Source organism: Haematobia irritans, chromosome 1 (assembly GCF_050003625.1).
Source record: "Haematobia irritans isolate KBUSLIRL chromosome 1, ASM5000362v1, whole genome shotgun sequence".
In the NCBI taxonomy this organism is placed as follows: Eukaryota; Metazoa; Arthropoda; class Insecta; order Diptera; family Muscidae; genus Haematobia; species Haematobia irritans.
Genome location: NC_134397.1, coordinates 48614865 through 48637986, shown reverse-complemented (window position 1 = coordinate 48637986; position 23122 = coordinate 48614865). Strand labels below are relative to the sequence as shown.

The following is a 23122-nucleotide window of genomic DNA, read 5'->3' as shown; positions in this document are numbered from 1 at the left end:
CAATGGTTCCAGGTCTACGAGAAAAATTTGACTATGTCTATCAGAACTTATTAAGATAATTTTGTAATTTTTATGAGCCAATCAAATTATAAATTATATTTTAATTATTACTCTGGTCAATCAAAGTGTTTTTTTCTCTATTATATACCCATACTACTTACTTCTCCAATCGCCAATTAGGCAAATGCCAACGCTTTTATCATTGTACTTTGGTGCATGAGCTCCAATGACATTGAAACCACGTCCTACGTAAATCATACCATCTCCACCAATGGCAAAACTATAGCCTATATCATTCCAACCATGTGTCAATTGATGATAATCTTGCATGGAACGCATAGCTTTGCGACAATCGTCATTTGTAAAACATGCCGCTGGCTCATATGAATGATGTATTATCACAAATGGTGCTGGTCCGGGGAAATGTTCAACTAATTTGGGACTACGAGCTCCCCATTCTGCCCTTGTTACCATACCAGAATGTTGTGGTTGCATTTGTTGGCCAAAACCTGAAATAATGTAAAAAGAAAAATTTGGTAAATTTGGTAAATCGTGTTTATATTGAGAATATAATTTATATTCTAAAAATGTAGAAAATTTCAAAATAAAGTTTATAATCTTAGCATCAACAATTTTTTTTTTAAATTTAGGACACACACCACGAAAAGAGAACGAAAATTCGTTAAATGAGACCTTTATCCTAATCTGAATTTTATTGATCATTGGTTCAGAGCAGATAGATTGGTGTGGTAATCACGGTTACCACTAGTGCCAACATTTTGGCAAAATTTTTTACTATTGAAAATTTTGTCAAAATTTTTTACTGTAGAAAATTTTGTCAAAATTTTATTTCTATAGGAAATTTTGTCAAAATTTTATTTCTATAGGAAATTTTGTCAAAATTTTATTTCTATAGGAAATTTTGTGAAAATTTTATTTCTATAGAAAATTTTGTCAAAATTTTATTTCTATAGAAAATTTTGTCAAAATTTTATTTCTATAGAAAATTTTGTAAAAATTTTATTTCTATAGAAAAATTTTTCAAATTTTTTTCTATAGCAAATTTTGTCAAAATTTTATTTCTATAGAAGTATTCTCAAAATTTTATTTCTATAGAAAATTTTGTCAAAATTTTATTTCTATAGAAAATTTTGTCAAAATTTTATTTCTATAGAAAATTTTGTCAAAATTTTATTTCTATAGAAAATTTTGTCAAAATTTTATTTCTATAGAAACTTTAGTCAAAATTTTATTTCTATCGAAAATTTTGTAAAAATTTTCTTTCTATAGAAAATTTTCTCAAATTTTTATTTCTATAGAAAATTTTGTCAAAATTTTATTTCCATAGAAAATTTTGCCAAATTTTATTTCTATAGAAAATTTTCTCAAAATTTTATTTTTATAGAAAATGTTCTCAAAATGTTATTTGTATAGAAAATTTTCTCAAAATTTTATTTCTATAGAAAATTTTCTCAGAATTTTATTTCTATAGAAAACTTTGTCAAAATTTTATTTCTATAGAAGTATTCTCAAAAATTTATTTCTATAGAAAATTTTGTCATAATTTTATTTCTATAGAAAATTTTGTCAAAATTTTATTTCTATAGATAATTTTGTCAAAATTTTATTTCTATAGAAAATATTGTCAAAATTTTATTTCTATAGAAACTTTAGTCAAAATTTTATTTCTATGGAAAATTTTGTAAAAATTTTCTTTCTATAGAAAATTTTCTCAAATTTTTATTTCTATAGAGAATTTTGTCAAAATTTTATTTCCATAGAAAATTTTGCCAAATTTTATTTCTATAGAAAATTTTCTCAAAATTTTATTTTTATAGAAAATGGTCTCAAAATGTTATTTGTATAGAAAATTTTCTCAAAATTTTATTTCTATAGAAAATTTTGTCAAAATTTTATTTCTAAAGAAAACTTTGTCAAAATTTTATTTCTATAGAAGTATTCTCAAAATTTTATTTCTATAGAAAATTTTGTCAAAATTTTATTTCTATAGAAAATTTTGTCAAAATTTTATTTCTATAGAAAATTTTGTCAAAATTTTATTTCTATAGAAAATTTTGTCAAAATTTTAGTTCTATAGAAACTTTAGTCAAAATTTTATTTCTATGGAAAATTTTGTAAACATTTTCTTTCTCAAATTTTTATTTCCATAGACAATTTTGTCAAAATTTTATTTCTATTGAAAATTTTCTCAAAATTTTATTTCTATAGAAAATTTTCTCAAAATTTTATTTCTATAGAAAATTTTCTCAAAATTTTATTTCTATAGAAAATTTTCTCAAAATTTTATTTCTATAGAAAATTTTCTAAAAATTTTATTTCTATAGAAAATTTTCTAAAAATTTTATTTCTATAGAAAATTTTGTCAAAATTGTATTTCTACAGAAAATTTTTTCAAAATTTTATTTCTTTAGAAAATTTTGTCCAATTTTATTTCTATAAAAAATTTTGTCAACATTTTATTTCTATAGAAAATGTTGTCAAATTTTTATTTCTATAAAAAATTTTCTCAAAATTTTATTTTTATAGAAAATTTTCTCAAAATTTTATTTCTATAGAAAATTTTGTCAAAATTTTATTTCTATAGAAAATTTTGTCAAAATGTTATTTCTATAGAAAATTTTGTCAAAATTTTAATTCTATAGAAAATTTTCCCAAAATTTTACTTCTATAGAAAACTTTCTCAAAATTTTATTTCTATAGAAAATTTTCTCAAAATTTTATTTCTATAGAAAATTTTCTCAAAATTGTATTTCTATAGAAAATGTTGTGAAAATTTTATTTCTATAGAAATTTTTGTCAAAATTTTGTTTCTATAGAAAATTTTGTCAAAATTTTGTTTCTATAGAAAATTTTGTCAAAATTTTATTTCTATAGAAAATTTTCTCAAAATTTTATTTCTACAGAAAATTTTCTCAAAATTTATTTTTATAGAAAATTTTCTCATTTTTTTTCTATAGAACATTTTCTCAAAATTATATTTCTATAGAAAATGTCAAAATTTTTTTTGTGTATAATTTTTTTTAGTTTTTTAGTTCATTTAACTAACGTACACAAAAAATTATTAGAGTAAAGGAAACTTTCTCCAAACATAATAACTCCATGAACTAAAATAAAGTTAAATTGGGTTTAGTGAAATAAAGAGTTCACTTTTTTTTGAGTGTAGCGAAAATTTTTTTTGGTAATGTTGGGGAATTCGGGATACTTTTTTGTCCTTGTAGGGTAAACCGAAATTTTCCCTTGCAACACTGGATGGGTCGCTAAAAACATCTTTATGTTAAAGAAGTCGCATCTTTGGCTCGGAATAAATACCAAAATCCTTAAGGGAAGGTCAAAATCTTTAGATCCAAAAATATTTTTCTTAGTGTAGGGTTCACTTTTTTGTTGAGTGTTTTTTGTGAGTGCTCAGATAAGGTCACAATTCAAGAATCAAGTTTTCAGAACAAATCCATATAGCTTTTTAACTAATTGAGGTAGGCCCTTAAAATTATATTTTTTCTATTTAATTTTCAAAAAATCTTGTCCTACATTTAATGAAAATTAAATTTTAAATCAAAGATTATAAACTTTCTTTTAAGAAATTTGTCCTTGATTTTATGGAAATTGCTTGTTATAAAATGTTGGTTGTACACTGAAAAAAATATTTACGTGTTATGAAAGATTATGCAACCTAAATGTTAGGATACGAAATTTACAAAATATTAAGGACACATTTCTTTAAAATAATGAAATTTTAATTAAAATAAAGTTTATAATCTTTGCTTCAAAATTTTGTTTCATGAAATTTAGGACACAAATTTTGTAAATTTGTGTCCCTCCGTTGAAGTCGCATGCCTTTGAACTAAGACTAATTTTCCTTAAAGTAAAGAAACACATTTTTGAAATATTGAATCTTAGAATTAAGATAAAAACGCTTCAAATATAGACTAAGAATTATTTTGAGGGTTTAGAGTCTTTGGTTTAAAGTTTTCTTGGAATTAAGAAAACATTTTTTACTTTGAAGTATCCTTTATAATTTGGATTTTTAAACTGGCATTTGTTTGTACGTGAGTACCTTTATTAATAAACCGCGAAAAGAGAATGAAAATTTATAAATGAGATCTGTATCCTAATTTTAATGTTATTGGTCCTAGATTTAAAGCCAGATAGGACGCAAAAAAATTTCTTTATTTGAAAGAAGCCGCATTTTTGGCTCGGAATCAATGCCAAAATCCTTAAGTGAAGTTCAAAATCTTTGGATCCAAGTAAACTTTTTTTTTGAGTGTATAGCCTTTCATATTAGGTCAAAAATTTTAAAATTTACTACCATGAATGAATTTCAATAAATTTATATTTAAAACCAAAATGGACTATAAAGCATATTTAAAATATATTTAAAACTAATTAATAATTTATTTATTCACAAACTGAATAGATACTTCGTGGAAAATCAAAAAAAAAAAAAAAAAAAAATCCCCATTCAAACCACAACAGAGATATCCATGATAAAGTAAAAACCTTAAAACATTGCAGTTTTATAGGGAAAAACATATTGATATGTATATCCGTAATCTATTCACATTAACAGCAATAAAAACAAACCTTGTGTTGTCAATAGAAAAGGCATTGAATAGACAACTTTTTATATATCAAGGAAATTCGTTTGAAATCCCTCTATGGTATAATTCATTCATTGAAAACGTCATTATTTTTATTAATATTTTTTTTATTGTTTTATTTTAAACAATTATCTTATTATATGTTTTTCTTTGGAAATATATTTTATTTTTAATTGAATCCAATAAATGCTTAATTCTGCATGGTATAATTCCATAAGTGGGTGGTACTTTGGGAATTCTTGTGGGGATGCATTCTGTTGATAGTGTATCGGTGAACTATGTTGAAAAGTCGAATTTTTCACGATATAAAAAGTGGAAAAGTCAAATTTTTAATCGGGGGAAATCAGTAAGAATGGACCAGGACGAGGTTTAGCCTTATCGCTGGATGAACACACGAAAATATAAAACGTTTTCAAAGCCATAACAGGTTGGCTGATAAGTTCCCGGTCCGACACATAGATGGCGTCGCTAGTATTAAATGCATATTCTTTTTATATAGTACCAACCTTCAAATGATTCGTGTCAAAATTTGACGTCTATAAGTCAATTAGTTTGTGAGATAGAGCGTCTTTTGTGAAGCAACTTCACAAGTTATTGTGAAAAAAAATGGAAAAAAGGAATTTCGTGTTTTGATAAAATACTGTTTTCTGTAGGGGAAAAATACAGTGGAAGCAAAAACTGGGCTTGATAATGAGTTTCCGGACTCTTTCCCAGGGAAATCAACAATAATTGATTGGTATGTGGTGAAATGAGCACGGAGGACGGTGAACCCAGTGGACGCCCGAAAGAGGTGGTTACCGACGAAAACATAAAAAAAAATCCACAAAATGATTTTGAATGACCATAAAATGAAGTTAATCGAGATAGCAGAGACCTTAAAGATATCAAAGGAACGTGTTGGTCATATCATTCATTAATATTTGGATATGCGGAAACTCTGTGCAAAATGGGTGCCGCGCGCTCACATTTGACCAAAAACAACAACGTGTTGATGATTCTGAGCGGTGTTTGCAGTTGTTAACTCGTAATACAACCATGGTTGCACTAAACATGTTACATGTTTGCCGTGAAAAAATAACAGCTTGCTTTTAAAACATATTTGGGGTGATTCAATTCATTTTTATACCCTGCGTCACACTGTGGAACAGGGTATTATAAGTTAGTGCATATGTTTGCAACACCCAGAAGGAGACGAGATAGACACATGGTGTCTTTGGCAAAAATGCTCAGGGTGGGCTCCTGAGTCGATATAGTCATGTCCGTCTGTCCGTCTGTCTCTGAACACATGTTTGTGATCAATGTCTAGGTCGCAGTTTTAGTCCAATCGACTTCACATATTGATTTTGGAAGAAATCGGTTCAGATTTAGATATAGCTCCCATATATATCTTTCGCTCGATATGGACTTATATGGCCGCAGACGCCATAGTTTTACCCTAATTTGGTTGAAATTTTGCACTAGGAGTACAATTAGTAGTGTAGTCAAGTGTGACAAATTTTATTGAAATCGATTCAGATTTAGATATAGGTCCCATATATATCGTTCGCCCGATTTACACTCATATGACCACAGTGGCCAACCTTTTATTCCGATTTACAGGAAGTAGAATTAACATTCCAACTGTCTGTACCAAAGTTGGTTGAAATCGGTTCAGATTTAGATATAGCTCCCATATATAGCTTTCGCCCGATGTAACTCATATCACCACAGAGGCCTATTTATACCCTTCACCACTACTGTGGTACAGGGTATAATAAGTTTGTGCATTTGTATGTAACGCCAAGAAGGAAAAGTCTGAGACCCATCGTTTAGTATACCGATCGTCTTAGAATTAAATTCTGAGTCGATTTAGCGATGTCCGTCTGTCTGTCTGTCTGTCCGTCTGTCTGTCTGTCTGTCTGTCTGTCTGTCTGTTGATGTATTTTTGTGTGCAAAGTACAGCTCGCAGTTTTAGTCCGATTGTCCTAAAATTTGGTATGGGGTCCTGTTTCGGCTCAAAGACGATCCCTATTGATTTTGGAAAAAATCGGTTCAGATTTAAATATAGCTGCCATATATATTGTTCACCGATCTGGTCATAATTGGCGTGTATATCAACCGATCTTCCTCAAATTCCGTACATCTCAATATTTTATGAGTCTCGAAAAACTTGCAAAATATCATCCAAATCGGTTCAGATTTAGATATAGCTCCCATATATAGCTTTCGCCCGATTTACACTCCTTTGTCCACAGAGGCCAATTTTTTGCTCCGATTTAGTTGAAATTTTGCACAGGGAGTAGAATTAGCATTATAGCTATGCGTGTCAAATTTGGTGGAAATCGGTTCAGATTTAGATATAGCTCCCATATATAGCTTTCGCCCGATTTACACTCATACGACCACAGAGGCCAATCTTTTACTCCGATTTAATTGAAATTTTGCACAGGGAGTAGAATGAGCATTGTAGCTAAGCGTGCCAAATTTGGTTGAAATCGGTTCAGATTTAGATATAGCTCCCATATATAGCTTTCGCCCGATTTACACTCATATGACCACAGAGGCTAATTTTTTGCTCCGATTTAGTTGAAATTTTGCACAGGGAGTAGAATTAGCATTGTTGCTATGCGTGCCAAATTTGGTTGGAATCGGTTCAGATTTAGATATAGCTCCCATATATAGCTTTCGCCCGATTTACACTCATATGACCACAGAGGCTAATTTTTTGCTCCGATTTAGTTGAAATTTTGCACAGGGAGTAGAATTAGCATTGTTGCTATGCGTGCCAAATTTGGTTGAAATCGGTTCAGATTTAGATATAGCTCCCATATATATGTTTTTCTGATTTCGACAAAAATGGTCAAAATACCAACATTTTCTTGTAAAATCGCCACTGCTTAGTCGAATAGTTGAAAAAATGACCCTAATTTTCTTAAACTTCTAATACATATATATCGAGCGATAAATCATAAATAAACTTTTGCGAAATTTCCTTAAAATTGCTTCAGATTTATATGTTTCCCATATTTATTTTTTACTAACATTGTGTTCCACCCTAGTGCATTAGCCGACTTAAATTTTAAGTTTATACATTTTGTAGAGTCTATCAAATTCTGTCCCGATCGAGTGATATTTAAATGTATGTATTTGGGACAAACCTTTATATATAGCCCCCAACACATTTGACAGATGTGATATGGTATCTAAAATTTAGATCTACAAAGTGGTGCAGGGTGTAATATAGTCGGCCCCGCCCGACTTTAGACTTTCCTTACTTGTTTTTACTCCGATTTTGTTGAAATTTTTCACAGGGAGTAGAATTAGCATTGTAGCTATGCGTGCCAAATTTGGTTCAGATTTCGATATAGCTTCCATATATATGTTTTTCCGATTTGGGCAAAAATGGCCAAAATGGCCAAAATACCAACATTTTCCTTATAAAATCGCCACGTATTCGAAAACTTTTAAAAGTGACTCAAATTTCTAATAAATATCTGTCGACCGATAAATCATAAATACTCTTTTGTGGAGTTGCCTCAAAACTGGTTCAGATTTAAATGTTTCCCATATTTTTTATTTACTAACATTGTGTTCCACCCCAGGGCATTAGCCGACTTAAATTTAAAGTTTATAAATATTGTATAACTCTGCCCAGATCTGGTCAGATTTAAATATATGTATATGGGAACATAAACCTTTATATATAGCACCCAACACATTGGACGGATTTGATATGATATCGAAAATGTGGATCTACAAAGTGGTACAGGGTATAATATAGTCAGCCTCACCCGACTTTAGACTTTCCTTACTTGTTTTGTGTACATTGGTGATCTCCAGCTCGTTTTTGGAACTTTTATGGCTTCATTCCAAGCCCATTTTTCAATGTGAGTTAAATTCGTTCTCGCGATATGTTCGAATGAAATACGGCCGGCCTTCACTTAGTGAATAAGGATAATTTCTGGTGTTTTTCTGCTTTTTTGTTCATTTTTAGGATGCGATGCAATACATTTAGTATCACGGATTTGAATATAAAAGGCGCTCTCATCACTATGACCAAATCTAATTATTATTTATTGATAGATTTAGAATTTTCAGATGTGTCCCATTTTTTTAGCTAATGAACAGAGATTCACTGTAAAAAAAACTAATTTATCTAAAGTTCATTGCATCCTAGAGCAATCACTCGCATATACCTACAAAAGTGCTAAATTGTTAATCAACATGAAAACTTAATTTCCAGTTAAAACTGGATTTAGCTGGTTTTTGGTGGATTTGTTTTTATTTTATTTTATTTTATTTGTTTTATTTATTTATTTAGCCTAGGTTTTAAATGTATGTTCTATTGGCAAAAAAAAAAAAAACTCAAGGTCCAAGTGTCAACAACCTAAACTAACAAAATTTCAGATCTATTTTGCCAAAACGTCAAACCCATTTTAAACAATAGCGCTTTATATCAATCATTGTTATCAACTATCAGGTGTAGTTATTTTGCATAGGCAAAAAATAAACTTCCATTAATTTAAAAGCCAAAAAAAATGTATTTCAAACATATTCAAACACTAATGATGTGGTAGCTGTTTTTAAATGAACATCGTTTTTTTTTTTAATATAAAAAAAGAAGCCCTTAAACACAGACAAATCAAATAATAATGGCGCTTAAATTCAAATCTCCGTTTGTATATAAAAGAGATTATTTTGGTTGATTTTTTTTGGCGCGAAAATAAATTCATTTTGAATTATGGTTTATTGATTGGCCTATTAAAAAACAAAAGATAACAATGACGTCAGTGAATGGCAAAAAAAGTGCTTTGAATAAGAGTTAATAAATTAAAGCAAATATTGTTGGTTGGACAACAAGATTAAAGAAGATTGCCAATCTTCCTCTAATATGAAATATAAATATTTACCATATTGAAAACTCTATCAAATTGTGAGCTTTTGGGAAGTGAAAAAAAAAATAACACAATTGAATTTTTTTTTTGGGTATTAACAAATACAAGTATATACAGTTGGAAGTTCGTATTGTAATAGTAAACTCACGAAACCAAATCTTGGGATCGGTCTTTATGGGAGATATATCCAATTATGTACCGATATGCAACAGTTTTAGTGTGGTTAATCCCTGCCAACATTTTTTTGAATTTGGCGACGCTTCTGAGTATCCCCACCACGTCGAAAACAGTCGTATATGATATCCAAAAAATTCTCGCAAAAATGCCGTCTCTATTGAGAAGCTGTACCACGCCAAGTTACTATAAACAAGTATATACAGCAGTAAGTTCGGCAGGGCCGAATCTTAAATACCCACCACCATGAACCAAATATTAGGGTTTCCTTTGAAATTTCAAGAGGGCTTGAGGACTTGAGGACACTTCCCGAAGATAAATTTAAAGATTTCACCTATGAGGACTATATCAGATTCTGGATTTATAAGAACCATTTTTGCTTGAGTTTTAGAGGCATCATTAACATCTCTTGTATGTGTGCAAGAAAATTACAAAATAACGTCTTGATTTGAAATCTTAAATCTGTAGAAGTAAAATCTGGAAATTTTACATTGAGTTTCAAGCAATTTTCATGATCAGTGCGCCTTCTACACCGTCAAGAAGTGAAGTCGGTCTATATGGAGGCATTACCAAATGGACCGATAAAACTTAATCCGATACACGTTTTTGTGAGCCTAAAATACCAGTATATTTACAATTTCAGGCAAATCAGATAAAAACTACGGTTTCCCAAGGAGTGAAATCGGGAGATCGCTCTTATGGGGGGCTATACTAAAATATGGACCGATACTCACCGTTTTCGGCACACATCTTTATGACCCGAAAATACCTCTAGATTTCCAATTTCAGGCAAATAGGATAAAAACTTCGGATTCTAGAAGCCCAAGAAGTAAAATCGGGAAACCGGTCTATATGGGGGCTATACCAAAATATGGACCGATACTCACCATTTTCGGCACACCTCTTTATGGTCCTAAAATACCCCTAGATTTCCAATTTCAGACAAAATGGATAAAAACTACGGTTTATATAAACCCAAGACCCGAAATCGGGAGGTCGTTTTATATGGGGACCATACCAAAACATGAACCGATACTCACAATTTTTGGCACACGTATTTGTGGTCCTACAATACCTCTAGATTTCCAATTTCAGGTAAATTGAATAAAAACTGCGGTTTCTATAAGCCCAAGAAGTAAAATCGGGAGATCGGTCTATATGGGGGCTATACCAAAATATGGACCGATACTCACAATTTTGGCACACGTATTTGTGGTCCTATAATACCTCTAGATTTTCAATTTCAGGCAAATTGGTTAAAAACTACGGTTTCTATAAGGCCAAGAAATAATATCGGGAGATCGGTCTATATGGGGGCTATAGCAAAACATGGACTCACCATTTTTGGTACACTTGTTTATGGTCCTAAAATACCCCTAGATTTTCAATTTCAAGCAAATTGGTTAAAAACTGCGGGTTCTATAGGCCCAAGAGTCCAAATCGGGATGTCGGTTTATATGGGGACTATATCAAAACCTGGACCGATATAGCCCATCTTCGAACTTGACCTGCCTGCAGACAAAAGACGAGTTTGTGCAAAATTTCAGCACGATGGGGGCTATACCAAAATATGGACCGATACTCACCATTTTCGGCACACCTCTTTATGGTCCTAAAATACCCCTAGATTTCCAATTTCAGACAAAATGGATAAAAACTACGGTTTATATAAACCCAAGACCCGAAATCGGGAGGTCGTTTTATATGGGGACCATACCAAAACATGGAACGATACTCACAATTTTTGGCATACGTATTTGTGGTCCTACAATACCTCTAGATTTCCAATTTCAGGTAAATTGAATAAAAACTGCGGTTTCTACAAGCCCAAGAAGTAAAATCGGGAGATCGGTCTATATGGGGGCTATACCAAAATATGGACCAATACTCACAATTTTTGGCACACGTATTTGTGGTCCTATAATACATCTAGATTTCCAATTTCAGGTTAATTGAATAAAAACTACGGTTTCTATAAGCACAAGAATTAAAATCGGGAGATCGGTCTATATGGGGGCTATACCAAAACATGGACCCATACTCACCATTTTTGGCACACCTCTTTATGGTCATAAAATACCTCTAGATTTCAAATTTCAGGCAAATTGGATAAAAACTACGATTTCTATAAGCCCAAGACCCCAAATCGGGAGGTCGGTTTATATGGGGACTATATCAAAACCTGAACCGATATAGCCCATCTTCGAACTTAACCTGCCTGCAGACAAAAGACGAGTTTGTGCAAAATTTCAGCACGATTGCTTCATTATTGAAGACTGTAGCGTGATTACAACAGACAGACAGCCAGACGGACAGACGGACATCGTTATATCGTCTTAGAATTTCTCCCTGATCAAGAATATATATACTTTATATAGTCGGAAATCGATATTTCGATGTGTTACAAACGGAATGACAAACTTATTATACCCCCGTCACCTTTCTATGGTGGTGGGTATAAAAAGTATTGCATGAGTGCAATTATTAGGTGCCTTTTTAGATAAATTTAGAACGACGCCAATAAGAGCCCCTTCAAACTATCAAAAAAGTGTTTTTAAGATAGTTGTAAAAGAATCAAGTAAAGCATGATTGTTTAGATGTTTATTAATTTGATTAAACATTTATAAATTCTTATAAATATAACATTTATATGACTATTAAATTAACTTTGTCATTCCGCTTGTAATACATCGAAATATTGGTCGAAGACCCCAATGAAACATGGCACTACTACTTAGTTGTTATTAATTTAGGTCGGATGGTATTTGGTCGAAGCAGGGATCGAACCCACGACCCTTGGCATGCAAGTCAGACGTAGCAACCACTGCTCCACGGTGCCCAACTAAATGTATTTTTCTGTTAAATAAACTTTGTTTAATCGGCTCGTGGGCGCCACAAGCTATGCTATATAAATATAACTTAGTTATATGGGTAATTGTCTATTGATGACAATAACGGCTACATGGCTCAGTGGATAGTGTGTTGGCTTAGAAATTGCATGGTCCGCGGTTCGATTCTCCGTCCAGGCGTAAGGTAAAAAAAAATTTTAAATTTATAAAATCGTATAATTTCTTCTACATTGTTTGTGTTACAGAAAAAGGTGCTAAGAACTAAAAAACTTCGTGGAAGTGGGAAAGATGTGAGGGAAAATGCAATTAGCCAGAAAAAATTGTTTTGAGTTAGTCTTTATGAAATTGTTTTTACATCCTGGAAAAGAATAAACGTTTATCACAAAAAGTATATACTTTTCTTCCAAATACACTTTCTTTCAACGAAAAGCAAATGAGAAACGAACTTTGTTTGTCTAAAATTTCGTTTGGCAGGAAAGAATTATTTTTTTGCGTGTATATGGCCGCTAACAACAATGTCAAAAGAGGTCTACATCGGTCCATAGTTGTATATAGCTCCCAGATAAACCAATCTCCAGATTTTATTTCTTGAGCCTGCTGGATAAAGAAATTTCATATTGTACTAATTACATAAAAATTGGTCCATATAAGTTCCTAATTGTATATAACAGGTTGGCTGATAAGTCCCCGGTCTAACAAAGAAACACATTTTTTTGTCAAAATTCGTATTTATTATTCAACATAGTTCCCTTCAAGAGCGATACAACGATTATAACGACCTTCCAATTTTTTGATACCATTTTGGTAGTACTCCTTCGGTTTAGCCTCAAAATAGACATCAGTTTCGGCGATCACCCCTTCATTGCAGCCAAATTTTTTCCCTGCGAGCATCCTTATGAGGTCTGAGAAAAAGAAAAAATCGCTGGGGGCCAGATTTGGAGAATACGGTGGGTGGGGAAGCAATTCGAAGCCCAATTCATGAATTTTTGCCATCGTTCTCAATGACTTGTGGCACGGTGCGTTGTCTTGGTGGAACAACACTTTTTTCTTCTTCATATGGGACCGTTTTGCCGCGATTTCGACCTTCAAACGCTCCAATAACGCCATATAATAGTCACTGTTGATGGTTTTTCCCTTCTCAAGATAATCGATAAAAATTATTCCATGTGCATCCAAAAAAAAAAAAAACAGAGGCCATTACTTTGCCAGCGGACTTTTGAGTCTTTCCACGCTTCGGAGACGGTTCACCGGTCGCTGTCCACTCAGCCGACTGTCGATTGGACTCAGGAGTGTAGTGATGGAGCCATGTTTCATCCATTGTTACATATCGACGGAAAAACTCGGGTGTATTACGAGTTAAAAGCTGCAAACAACGCTCAGAATCATCAACACGTTGTTGTTTTTGGTCAAATGTGAGCTCGCGCGGCACCCATTTTGCACAGAGCTTCCGCATATCCAAATATTGATGAATGATATGACCAACACGTTCCTTTGATATCTTTAAGGCCTCTGCTATCTCGATCAACTTCATTTTACGGTAATTCAAAATCATTTTGTGGATTATTTTGATGTTTTCGTCGGTAACCACCTCTTTCGGACGTTCACTGTCCTCCGTGCTCATTTCACCCTTCAGAAAACAGTATTTTCCCTTCAGAAAACAGTATTTTATCAAAACACGAAATTCCTTTTTTTCCATTAACAAAATAACAATAACAAAAATTGCTTCACAAAAGACGCTCTATCTCAAAAATAATTGTCTTACAGACATCAAATTTTGACACGAATCATTTGAAGGTTGGTACTATATAAAAATAATATGCTTTTAATACTAGCGACGCCATCTATGTCTCAGACCGGGGACTTATCAGCCAACCTGTTATATATAATTATTGACCTATTTCGACCAAGTTTTGCATGGGTGTTTGAGGCCATATATTAATACCACGTACCAAATATCAACTGAATCAGATGAATTTTGGTCTTCCAAGAGGCTCCAGAGGTCAAATCTGGTGATCGGTTTATATGGGGGATATCTATAATTATGGGCCTATGTAGACCAATTTTTGCATGGTCATCCGATCAGCCGGATCGGATGAAATTTGCTTCTCCTAGAGGCTCCGCAAGCCACATCGGGGGATCGGTTTATATGGGGGCTATATATAATTATGGACCGATGTGGACCGATTTTTGCATGGTTGTTAGAGACCATATACTAACACCATGTACCAAATTTCAGCCGGATCGGATGAAATTTGCTTCTCTTAGAGCAATCGCAAGCCAAATTTGGGGGTCCGTTTATATGGGGGCTATACGTAAAAGTGGACCGATATGGCCCATTTGTAATACCATCCGACCTATATCAATAACAACTACTTGTGCCAAGTTTCCAGTCGATAGCTTGTTTCGTACGGAAGTTAGCGTGATTTCAACAGACGGACGGACAGAGGGATTGACGGACGGACGGAAATGCTCAGATCGACTCAGAATTTCACCACGACCCAGAATATATATACTTTATGGTGTCTTAGAGCAATATTTCGATGTGTTACAAACGGAATGACAAAGTTAATATAGCCCCCATCCTATGGTGGAGGGTATAATATTTTTATTGCCGTACAAAATTTTATATTTCTATAGCAAATTTTGTCAAAATTTTATTGCCATAGAAAATTTTGTCAAAATTTTATTTCTATAGAAAATGTTGTCAGAATTTTATTTCTGTAGAAAATTTTGTCAAAATTTTATTTCTATAGAAAATGTTGCCAGAATTTTTTTCCTGTAGAAAATTTAGTCAAAATTTTATTTCTATAATAGAAAATTTTTTCAACATTTTATTTCTTTAGGAAATTTTGTCAAAATTTTATATCTATAGAAAAAATTGCCAATAATTTATTTCTATAGAAAATCTTTGTCAAAAATTCATGTCTATAGAAAATTTTTGTCAAAAATTCATGTCTATAGAAAATTTTTTCAAAATTTTATTTCTATAGAAAATTTTGTCAAAATGTTATTTCTATAGAAAATTTATGAAGCACCTCTTAGTTTGAAAGGAATATTTTACAAATTCTTCTAAAACATCAAAAATTCTACCAATCTACCAAACAGTAAAAAAATCTGCCATTTTTGGTAGACTCGTGTTCATAATTTTATATAGCCTCCATATAAAGCGACCCCCATATATCAATTCTGGCTCTATAACTACCTCACAAAAGTTCATATCGGTTCGTAATTATTTCTTCTCTACACCCTCAAAAAAAAAATCCTGTCTGTAACATATGCCCCAAACAAATTTTGCTTCGAGCATATATATTTTCAGGATTGATTCAAACAAAATATTGTTTGTATTGTTCAAACATATTATGTTTCAACTTAGGCATACACCGGTAGAAAAAAAATTTAATGGAATTTTCTTTGTGTATATACATATATTTTTAAGGCGCCAATTGGTTACTTCCATTCGTTTACTTGCTGCATACTCTGTAGATCTCTCTTTCTAAATACATATATGTTTATAGGCTATTTCTAAATTAATATATTTTTGCATCCAAGCTTTTATATATACAAGCCTTTTATGTCCCAAATATAATATGTTGTAACATATGAACATATATGTCCCACACTTGTTATGGTAGTTTATGAACATTATATGCTTGCACTTAAAAATTATGTGTTAAAAAATTTAATATTTATCCCGCATGGACTAACTTACAATTTAGAAGATGATGTTAAAAAGTTTTAAGAAGCCTTGCCATCGGCCGCAACCCAAGTAATTCAATTGTGGATGGCCGTCTTTAGTAGAAGTTTCTACGCAATCCATGGTGGAGGGTACATAAGATTCGGCCTGGTCGAACTTACGGCCGTATATACTTGTTAAACTTTAATATACATGTACATATGAAATAGTTTACTAAAATCTATCTTTTGAGTAATATTGAAACCTATATAAAATATTTCTCAATAATTCCCATTAATTTGTTTTAAGGCTTACCTCCAACTCCCATGGGCGGTAATTTAAACACCTTTAACATTTCGTTTTGTTTTATTCTATGTACAATTGAATTATTTCAGTGTAATAAAGGGCACAAACAAACCATAACACCCTTCAGGTGTATGACAAATGGTCATTTTAACACCCCGAATTTAATCCACCAACAACTGGGTATTTTTCAATTCGGCCGGCTAGAGATATTTATGGGTTTTGTTGTGACATTAACATACATATACACTGACACATTAAAATACATAGATATCTGTATGTTTTTTTTTTTAATGGCTTGATGATGGTATTTTTATGGAAATTGTCAAAAAGTTGTTGAATATTTATAACAAATAACAAATTTTGTTATAACGAAAGAAATGTGTGTGTTGGTGTGTTAGTTTTGCGTTTGGTTTGGCGTGTCATAAACAATTACAAAACACTTTTTTCCCACCGCCATTGGTAAAGTGATTTAATGCAGATTTTGAGAATTTGAATAAATAAACGACACATTCAAATTGACTGACAAATAAACATTAATTCTAGTATTTATTTATGTTTTAATAAACGGGGTTTTGCTTCTCCGTTTTTTTCAGAATTTGGTTTCACTGTAGTTTGAGAGAGCGTGAGAGAACGAGAGAGAGAGAGGTGGAACAAACAAAAACCACTCATTGAATGACATTCATCACCACCATAAGAGCTAACACAGCCATACATATTTGTTTGAATTTTGTGTATAAGGACGAAACATATACAAAAAAAAAAAAACAAAATCACATTAAATTTAAAATTTCTAAATTTTTCTAAGGTATGTATACAGTTGTTTTAAATAATGTTAAGCATTCTTTTTAATATTTTTAATCCATTTTTTTCATGTCAAATATGTCACCTTCCCTTGATTTATTATTTATTTTTTTTTTAGAATATTTCCCACAAGAGGGGAATAACCATTAGCACCCAAGAGATTATTTTATTAATATTCCATAGAAATCTATTTCACTGTTGTCCATGTCATGACATGCCACCATCATGCCGACATTGATCGTTGTATTTTACAACGAATTCTATTGTAATATTTGTTGTTAGCTACCATAATATTTAATTATTCCAATTTGCCATCGACGTCACTAAGCCAGTAATGTGTTAGCAGCAGTGATTGTGATGTGATGATGATAAACCAATACTAACTAATGGCTTCGATTTTATTAATTAAATGTTATTTTACTTTAAATTAAAAAAAAAAAAAAATATTCAAATAAAAAAATGTTCCTTGGAAACCTAAATTAGAGCTTCAACTTAGAGCAATGGTAAATAAAAAACCTTGTACACAATAATTTTCTTTGAAAAAAGCTTCGCTTAATGGATTGTCTTATATAGTATGTACACAAATAATATGAAGACTTATTTTTGCTGTTAAAAAAAATTGGTGGAAATTCGGTTAATATCGAGTCTGTAAACAATTTCTTGTCCTTAAGATACGTATGCGAAATTTGCTTAACTTGTAAAACACATTTTTCTGATATAAAGATTGTTTTCTTGAAAAAAAAAAACATATATATGGGAGCTATATCTAAATCTGAACCGATTTCAACCAAATTTGGCACGCATAGCTACAATGCTAATTCTACTCCCTGTGCAAAATTTCAACTAAATCGGAGCAAAAAATTGGCCTCTGTGGTCATATGAGTGTAAATCGGGCGAAAGCTATATATGGGAGATATATCCAAATCTGAACCGATTTCAACCAAATTTGGCACGCATAGTTTCAATGCTAATTCTACTCCCTGTGCAAAATTTCAACTAAATCGGAGTTAAAAATTGGCCTCTGTGGTCATATGAGTGTAAATCGGGCGAAAGCTATATATGGGAGATATATCCAAATCTGAACCGATTTCAACCAAATTTGGCACGCATAGTTACAATGCTAATTCTACTCCCTGTGCAAAATTTCAACCAAATCGGAGTTAAAAATTGGCCTCTTTGGGCAAATGAGTGTAAATCGGGCGAAAGCTATATATGGGAGATATATCCAAATCTGAACCGATTTCAACCAAATTTGGCACGCATAGTTTCAATGCTAATTCTACTCCCTGTGCAAAATTTCAACTAAATCGGAGTTAAAAATTGGCCTCTGTGGTCATATGAGTGTAAATCGGGCGAAAGCTATATATGGGAGATATATCCAAATCTGAACCGATTTCAACCAAATTTGGCACGCATAGTTACAATGCTAATTCTACTCCCTGTGTAAAATTTCAACCAAATCGGAGTTAAAAATTGGCCTCTTTGGGCAAATGAGTGTAAATCGGGCGAAAGCAAAATTCCCACGGTTAGGTCCATTTCTTTACGGGGTATTGAAATTCCCTTTAGTGAGTGTGCAAAATACCTTGGCGTTATTTTGGACAGGAAGCTGCACTTTAAGCTTAATATTGAAGAAAGGGCGAGGAAAGCAACGGTAGCTTTATACTCGTGCAAAAAGGCAATAGGGAAAAAGTGGGGACTAAAACCAAAAATTGTACACGGCAGTGGTTAGACCTATCATGCTATATGGTGTTGTAGTCTGGTGGCCGGCACTTCACCAGCCAACAAGTTTAGACAAAGTGCTTGTGTATCTCAGGTGCATTCAACAAGACAGGAACAAATTCCCTTAATGTCATATTGCATCTATTGCCTTTAGACATTTTGGCCAAACAGTCAGTTGCAACAACGGCTGTGCGGTTGCGCGAGCTATCGCTGTGGTCGGAAAAAAGTTACGGTCACAGTTCGGTCCTCAAAATAATGCCAGATGTGCCTAACGTAGCGGATTACACTCCCTGTGTAAAATTTCAACCAAATCGGAGTTAAAAATTGGCCTCTTTGGGCAAATGAGTGTAAATCGGGCGAAAGCTATATATGAGAGCTATATCTAAATCTGAACCGATTTGGCTGGTATTTTGCAAGTTTTTCGAGACCCATAAAATATTCGGATGTACGGAATTTGAGGAAGATCGGTTGATATACACGCCAATTATGACCAGATCGGCGAAAAATATATATGGCAGCTATATCTAAATCTGAACCGATTTTTTTCCAAAATCAATAGGGATCGTCTTTGAGCCGAAACAGGACCCTATACCAAATTTGAGGACAATCGGACTAAAACTGCGAGCTGTACTTTGCACACAAAAATACATCAACAGACAGACAGACAGACGGACATCGCTAAATCGACTCAGAATTTAATTCTAAGCCGATCCGTATACTAAAAGGTTGGTCTATGATTACTCCTTCTTGGCGTTACATACAAATGCACAAACTTATTATACTCTGTACCACAGTAGTGGTGAAGGGTATAAAAAACATAAATCTGAAAAATTCTTCAAAAGTAATGGTTATGGTTTGGCCCACTTAACCTATTCAGTCCATATCATGATACCATAGTAGGGAACTTCAGAGTCCGAACGGTGTTTCACATTGCAGTGAAACCACATAGAGAAACTTTAAAACACTTAGAAATGTCACCAGCATTACTGAGAACGGATAATTAATCGCTGAATTTTTTTTTGGTATTCGGTCCACACTGGGTTTAAACCCACAACCCTATGTATGTAAGAATCTGAGAGGATACAAGAGAGAACTGAGAAAGGCTCAGCATAACTCTTGGAATGATTACTGCAGCAGCATTGAGAATACGTCCGAGGCTTCCAGACTACGGAAGGTGCTAGCATCCACGAACCCCGCTCCAGGTTTCATTAAAACATCGGAGAGCAATTGGACAACGTCCAGTGAGGAGACGCTGGAGGTACTATTGGACACACATTTTCCCGGAAATCAGACGGTTGAACCATGTACTGGCGGTGCCACAGTGGCTCAGCGATCGTTTCCTATCGAGGAAATTGTATCGGAATCTAGAATAAAATGGGCGTTAAATAGCTTTGGATCATTCAAATCCCCCGGACCTGATGGAATTACTCCGGCGGAGTTAAAAGCGGTGGCTGACAGAATTATCCCCTGGTTGTCGGCGATATATATAGGATGTATCAACTTAGCATATATTCCAGGAAAGTGGAGGGAAACAAACGTCGTTTTCATACGTAAAGCGGGAAAAGCCTCTCACTCGAGTGCGAAGGATTTCCGACCAATCAGCTTATCCTCATTCCTACTTAAGACTCTGGAGAGGATGATAGATATTTATCTTAGAAGTAGCGTCGATTCAAGTTTGATGTCGAAACGACAACATGCATACTCGAAGGGCAGGTCTACTGAGACCGCATTACATGAACTAGTCAGCTTTATTGAAAGCTCACTATCTGTCAAAGAATACGTGGCCTTTCTAGACATCGAAGGGGCGTTCAATAACGTCCATCCGAGCTCGATATTAAATGGACTGACAACTCTGAATGTTGATCCAGGTATACTTAGGCTGTCAGACGAACTTCTAAGGAAGAGACGATATTAAATGGACTGACAACTCTGAATGTTGATCCAAGTATACTTAGGATGTTAGACGAACTTCTAAGGAAGAGACGCATTTCAGCCACACTAGGAAAAGCAAACATACAAAGGTATGTGAACAGAGGCACTCCTCAAGGATGAGTTCTATTACCTCTTCTTTGGAATGTTGCTATAACCCTTTCCGACCTATAGCCGATCCACGTGGTAGATTTTCCTAAATTTTTGAATTCTGTTATTTATGTGTACATAGAACATTTTAAATTATTAAGTTTGTTCAGTTTGATCCTGTATCCTGTTTTTTCAGGATACGCACAATTGTTGCAGTCTGGTAAATTCCGGTAAAAGTACGGACGTAAAAATATCAAAAAACACAAAATAATCACGAAGTTACTGTTTGCATACAATATTTAATATGTTTTCTTTTTGAAAACACTTGTTTGATGTATTTCATCCACGACTTTATATATTACGACTTAAATAATTTTAATTTATACGCTAGCAGTCACGGGAAAATTCCCATCAACAGATATTATACAGAGAGCCCTCCGGATGACTGAGAAATGGGCGAAAGATAATGGTCTTGGGGTAAATTCTGCAAAGACAGAACTAGTCATGTACTGCAAAGATCGCAAAACTCCCACGGTTAGGCCCATTTCTTTACGGGGTATTGAAATTCCCTTTAGTGAGTGTGCAAAATACCTTGGCGTTATTTTGGACAGGAAGCTGAACTTTAAGCTTAATATTGAAGAAAGGGCGAGGAAAGCAACGTAAGCTTTATACTCGTGCAAAAAGGCAATAGGGAAAAAGTGGGGACTAAAACCAAAAATTGTGCATTGGCTATACACGGCAGTGGTTAGACCTATCATGCTATATGGTGTTGTAGTCTGGTGGCCGGCACTTCACCAGCCAACAAGTTTAGACAAAGTGCTTGTGTATCTCAGGTGCATTCAACAAGACAGGAACAAATTCCCTTAATGTCATATTGCATCTATTGCCTTTAGACATTTTGGCCAAACAGTCAGTTGCAACAAGGGCTGTGCGGTTGCGCGAGCTATCGCTGTGGTCGGAAAAAAGTTACGGTCACAGTTCGGTCCTCAAAATAATGCCAGATGTGCCTAACGTAGTGGATTACACTTTGGCGAGACCACTTTTCGACAATAAGTTTGAGACTCTAATTCCCAACAGTGAGGCGTGGTGTACACGGACCCCGGGGAATAAAAGATATATAGATTTCTACACTGATGGCTCCAAATTGGATGGCCAAGTGGGTTTCGGAGTATATTCTAAAGATCTGGAACTTCGAATAGCGAAAAGATTACCTGATCACTGTAGTGTTTTTCAGGCAGAAATATTAGCAATAAGAGAAATGGTGAATTGGCTGAGAAGTAATGCTCCAAGCAATATTGGCATTAATATATACTCAGACAGTAAACCTGCAATAAAATCCTTGGACTCTGTGTTCCTCAACTCGAAACGGCCATCGACTGCCGCAAATCTCTCAATGAGACGGCTGAGCAGCACAATATTCACCTAATATGGGTGCCTGACCATAGGAACATACCGGGGAACATCGAAGCAGATGAGCTAGCAAGACTAGGAACTACCTTATATATTCCAGGGGAACTAGAATCTGTTGGTATGCCTCTGGCTACCTGCAAGCTCTTACTGCGTGAGTAGGCTGCCATGATGGCAAATGTTCGATGGGAGAATTGAAAGGGTTGTAACGGTACCAAGCAAATATGGCCCCATTTAAACTTAAACCGTACCCTAGATATACTAGTGTTCTCGAGACGCCAGATATCACTTCTGATATATGCTATAACGGGTCGCTGCCTGATAGGCGATTTTGCAAAAACTATTGGTGCGAAGTATAATGACTATTGTATGAACTGTCATGATGCGGAGGAAAAGGAATCAATAAAACACCTCTTGTGTGAGTGTCCTGCATTTTGTGTAAGGCGTAAGCAAATTTTAGGGGCATATAGCTTCAGATTACTGGCGGACCTGGAAAACGTTAACTTAAGCAGTCTGCTAATGTTTTTGGAACAATCTGGTTGGTTCAACAGAAGAAAATAATCGAGAAGGTTCAGCGGTTAAAACTAGAAGTGCCCATATTTATGTAATAGGTACTTTTAGTTAATGTGTTATCACAATGGACTGAATAGTCAAAGTGAGCCCGAATCTTAATCGGGCTGCCAC

General features: G+C 33.6%; 2 protein-coding genes across 6 annotated transcripts in view; one reads left to right on the top strand and one right to left on the bottom strand.

Annotated features, from left to right (window-relative positions):
* The window catches only part of LOC142220845 (uncharacterized), a 175657-nt gene that overhangs the window by 79225 nt on the left and 73310 nt on the right, over nt 1–23122 (top strand). For 3 of the 4 annotated variants that reach the window (XM_075290220.1, XM_075290222.1, XM_075290221.1), the window contains one exon: nt 17086–17297. The exons of the other annotated variant lie outside the window; for it this stretch is intronic. The gene's annotated coding sequence lies outside the window, so the exon portion shown is untranslated. The remainder of the gene's footprint in view (nt 1–17085; nt 17298–23122) is intronic. 4 annotated transcript variants of the gene reach the window in all.
* PGRP-LB (Peptidoglycan recognition protein LB) overlaps nt 1–23122 on the bottom strand; it is a 58370-nt gene that overhangs the window by 937 nt on the left and 34311 nt on the right. For both annotated transcript variants that reach the window (XM_075290229.1, XM_075290228.1), the window contains exon 2: nt 162–509. In XM_075290229.1, coding sequence (XP_075146344.1) covers nt 162–495 — 334 coding nt within the window. In that variant the 5' untranslated portion in view covers nt 496–509. The remainder of the gene's footprint in view (nt 1–161; nt 510–23122) is intronic.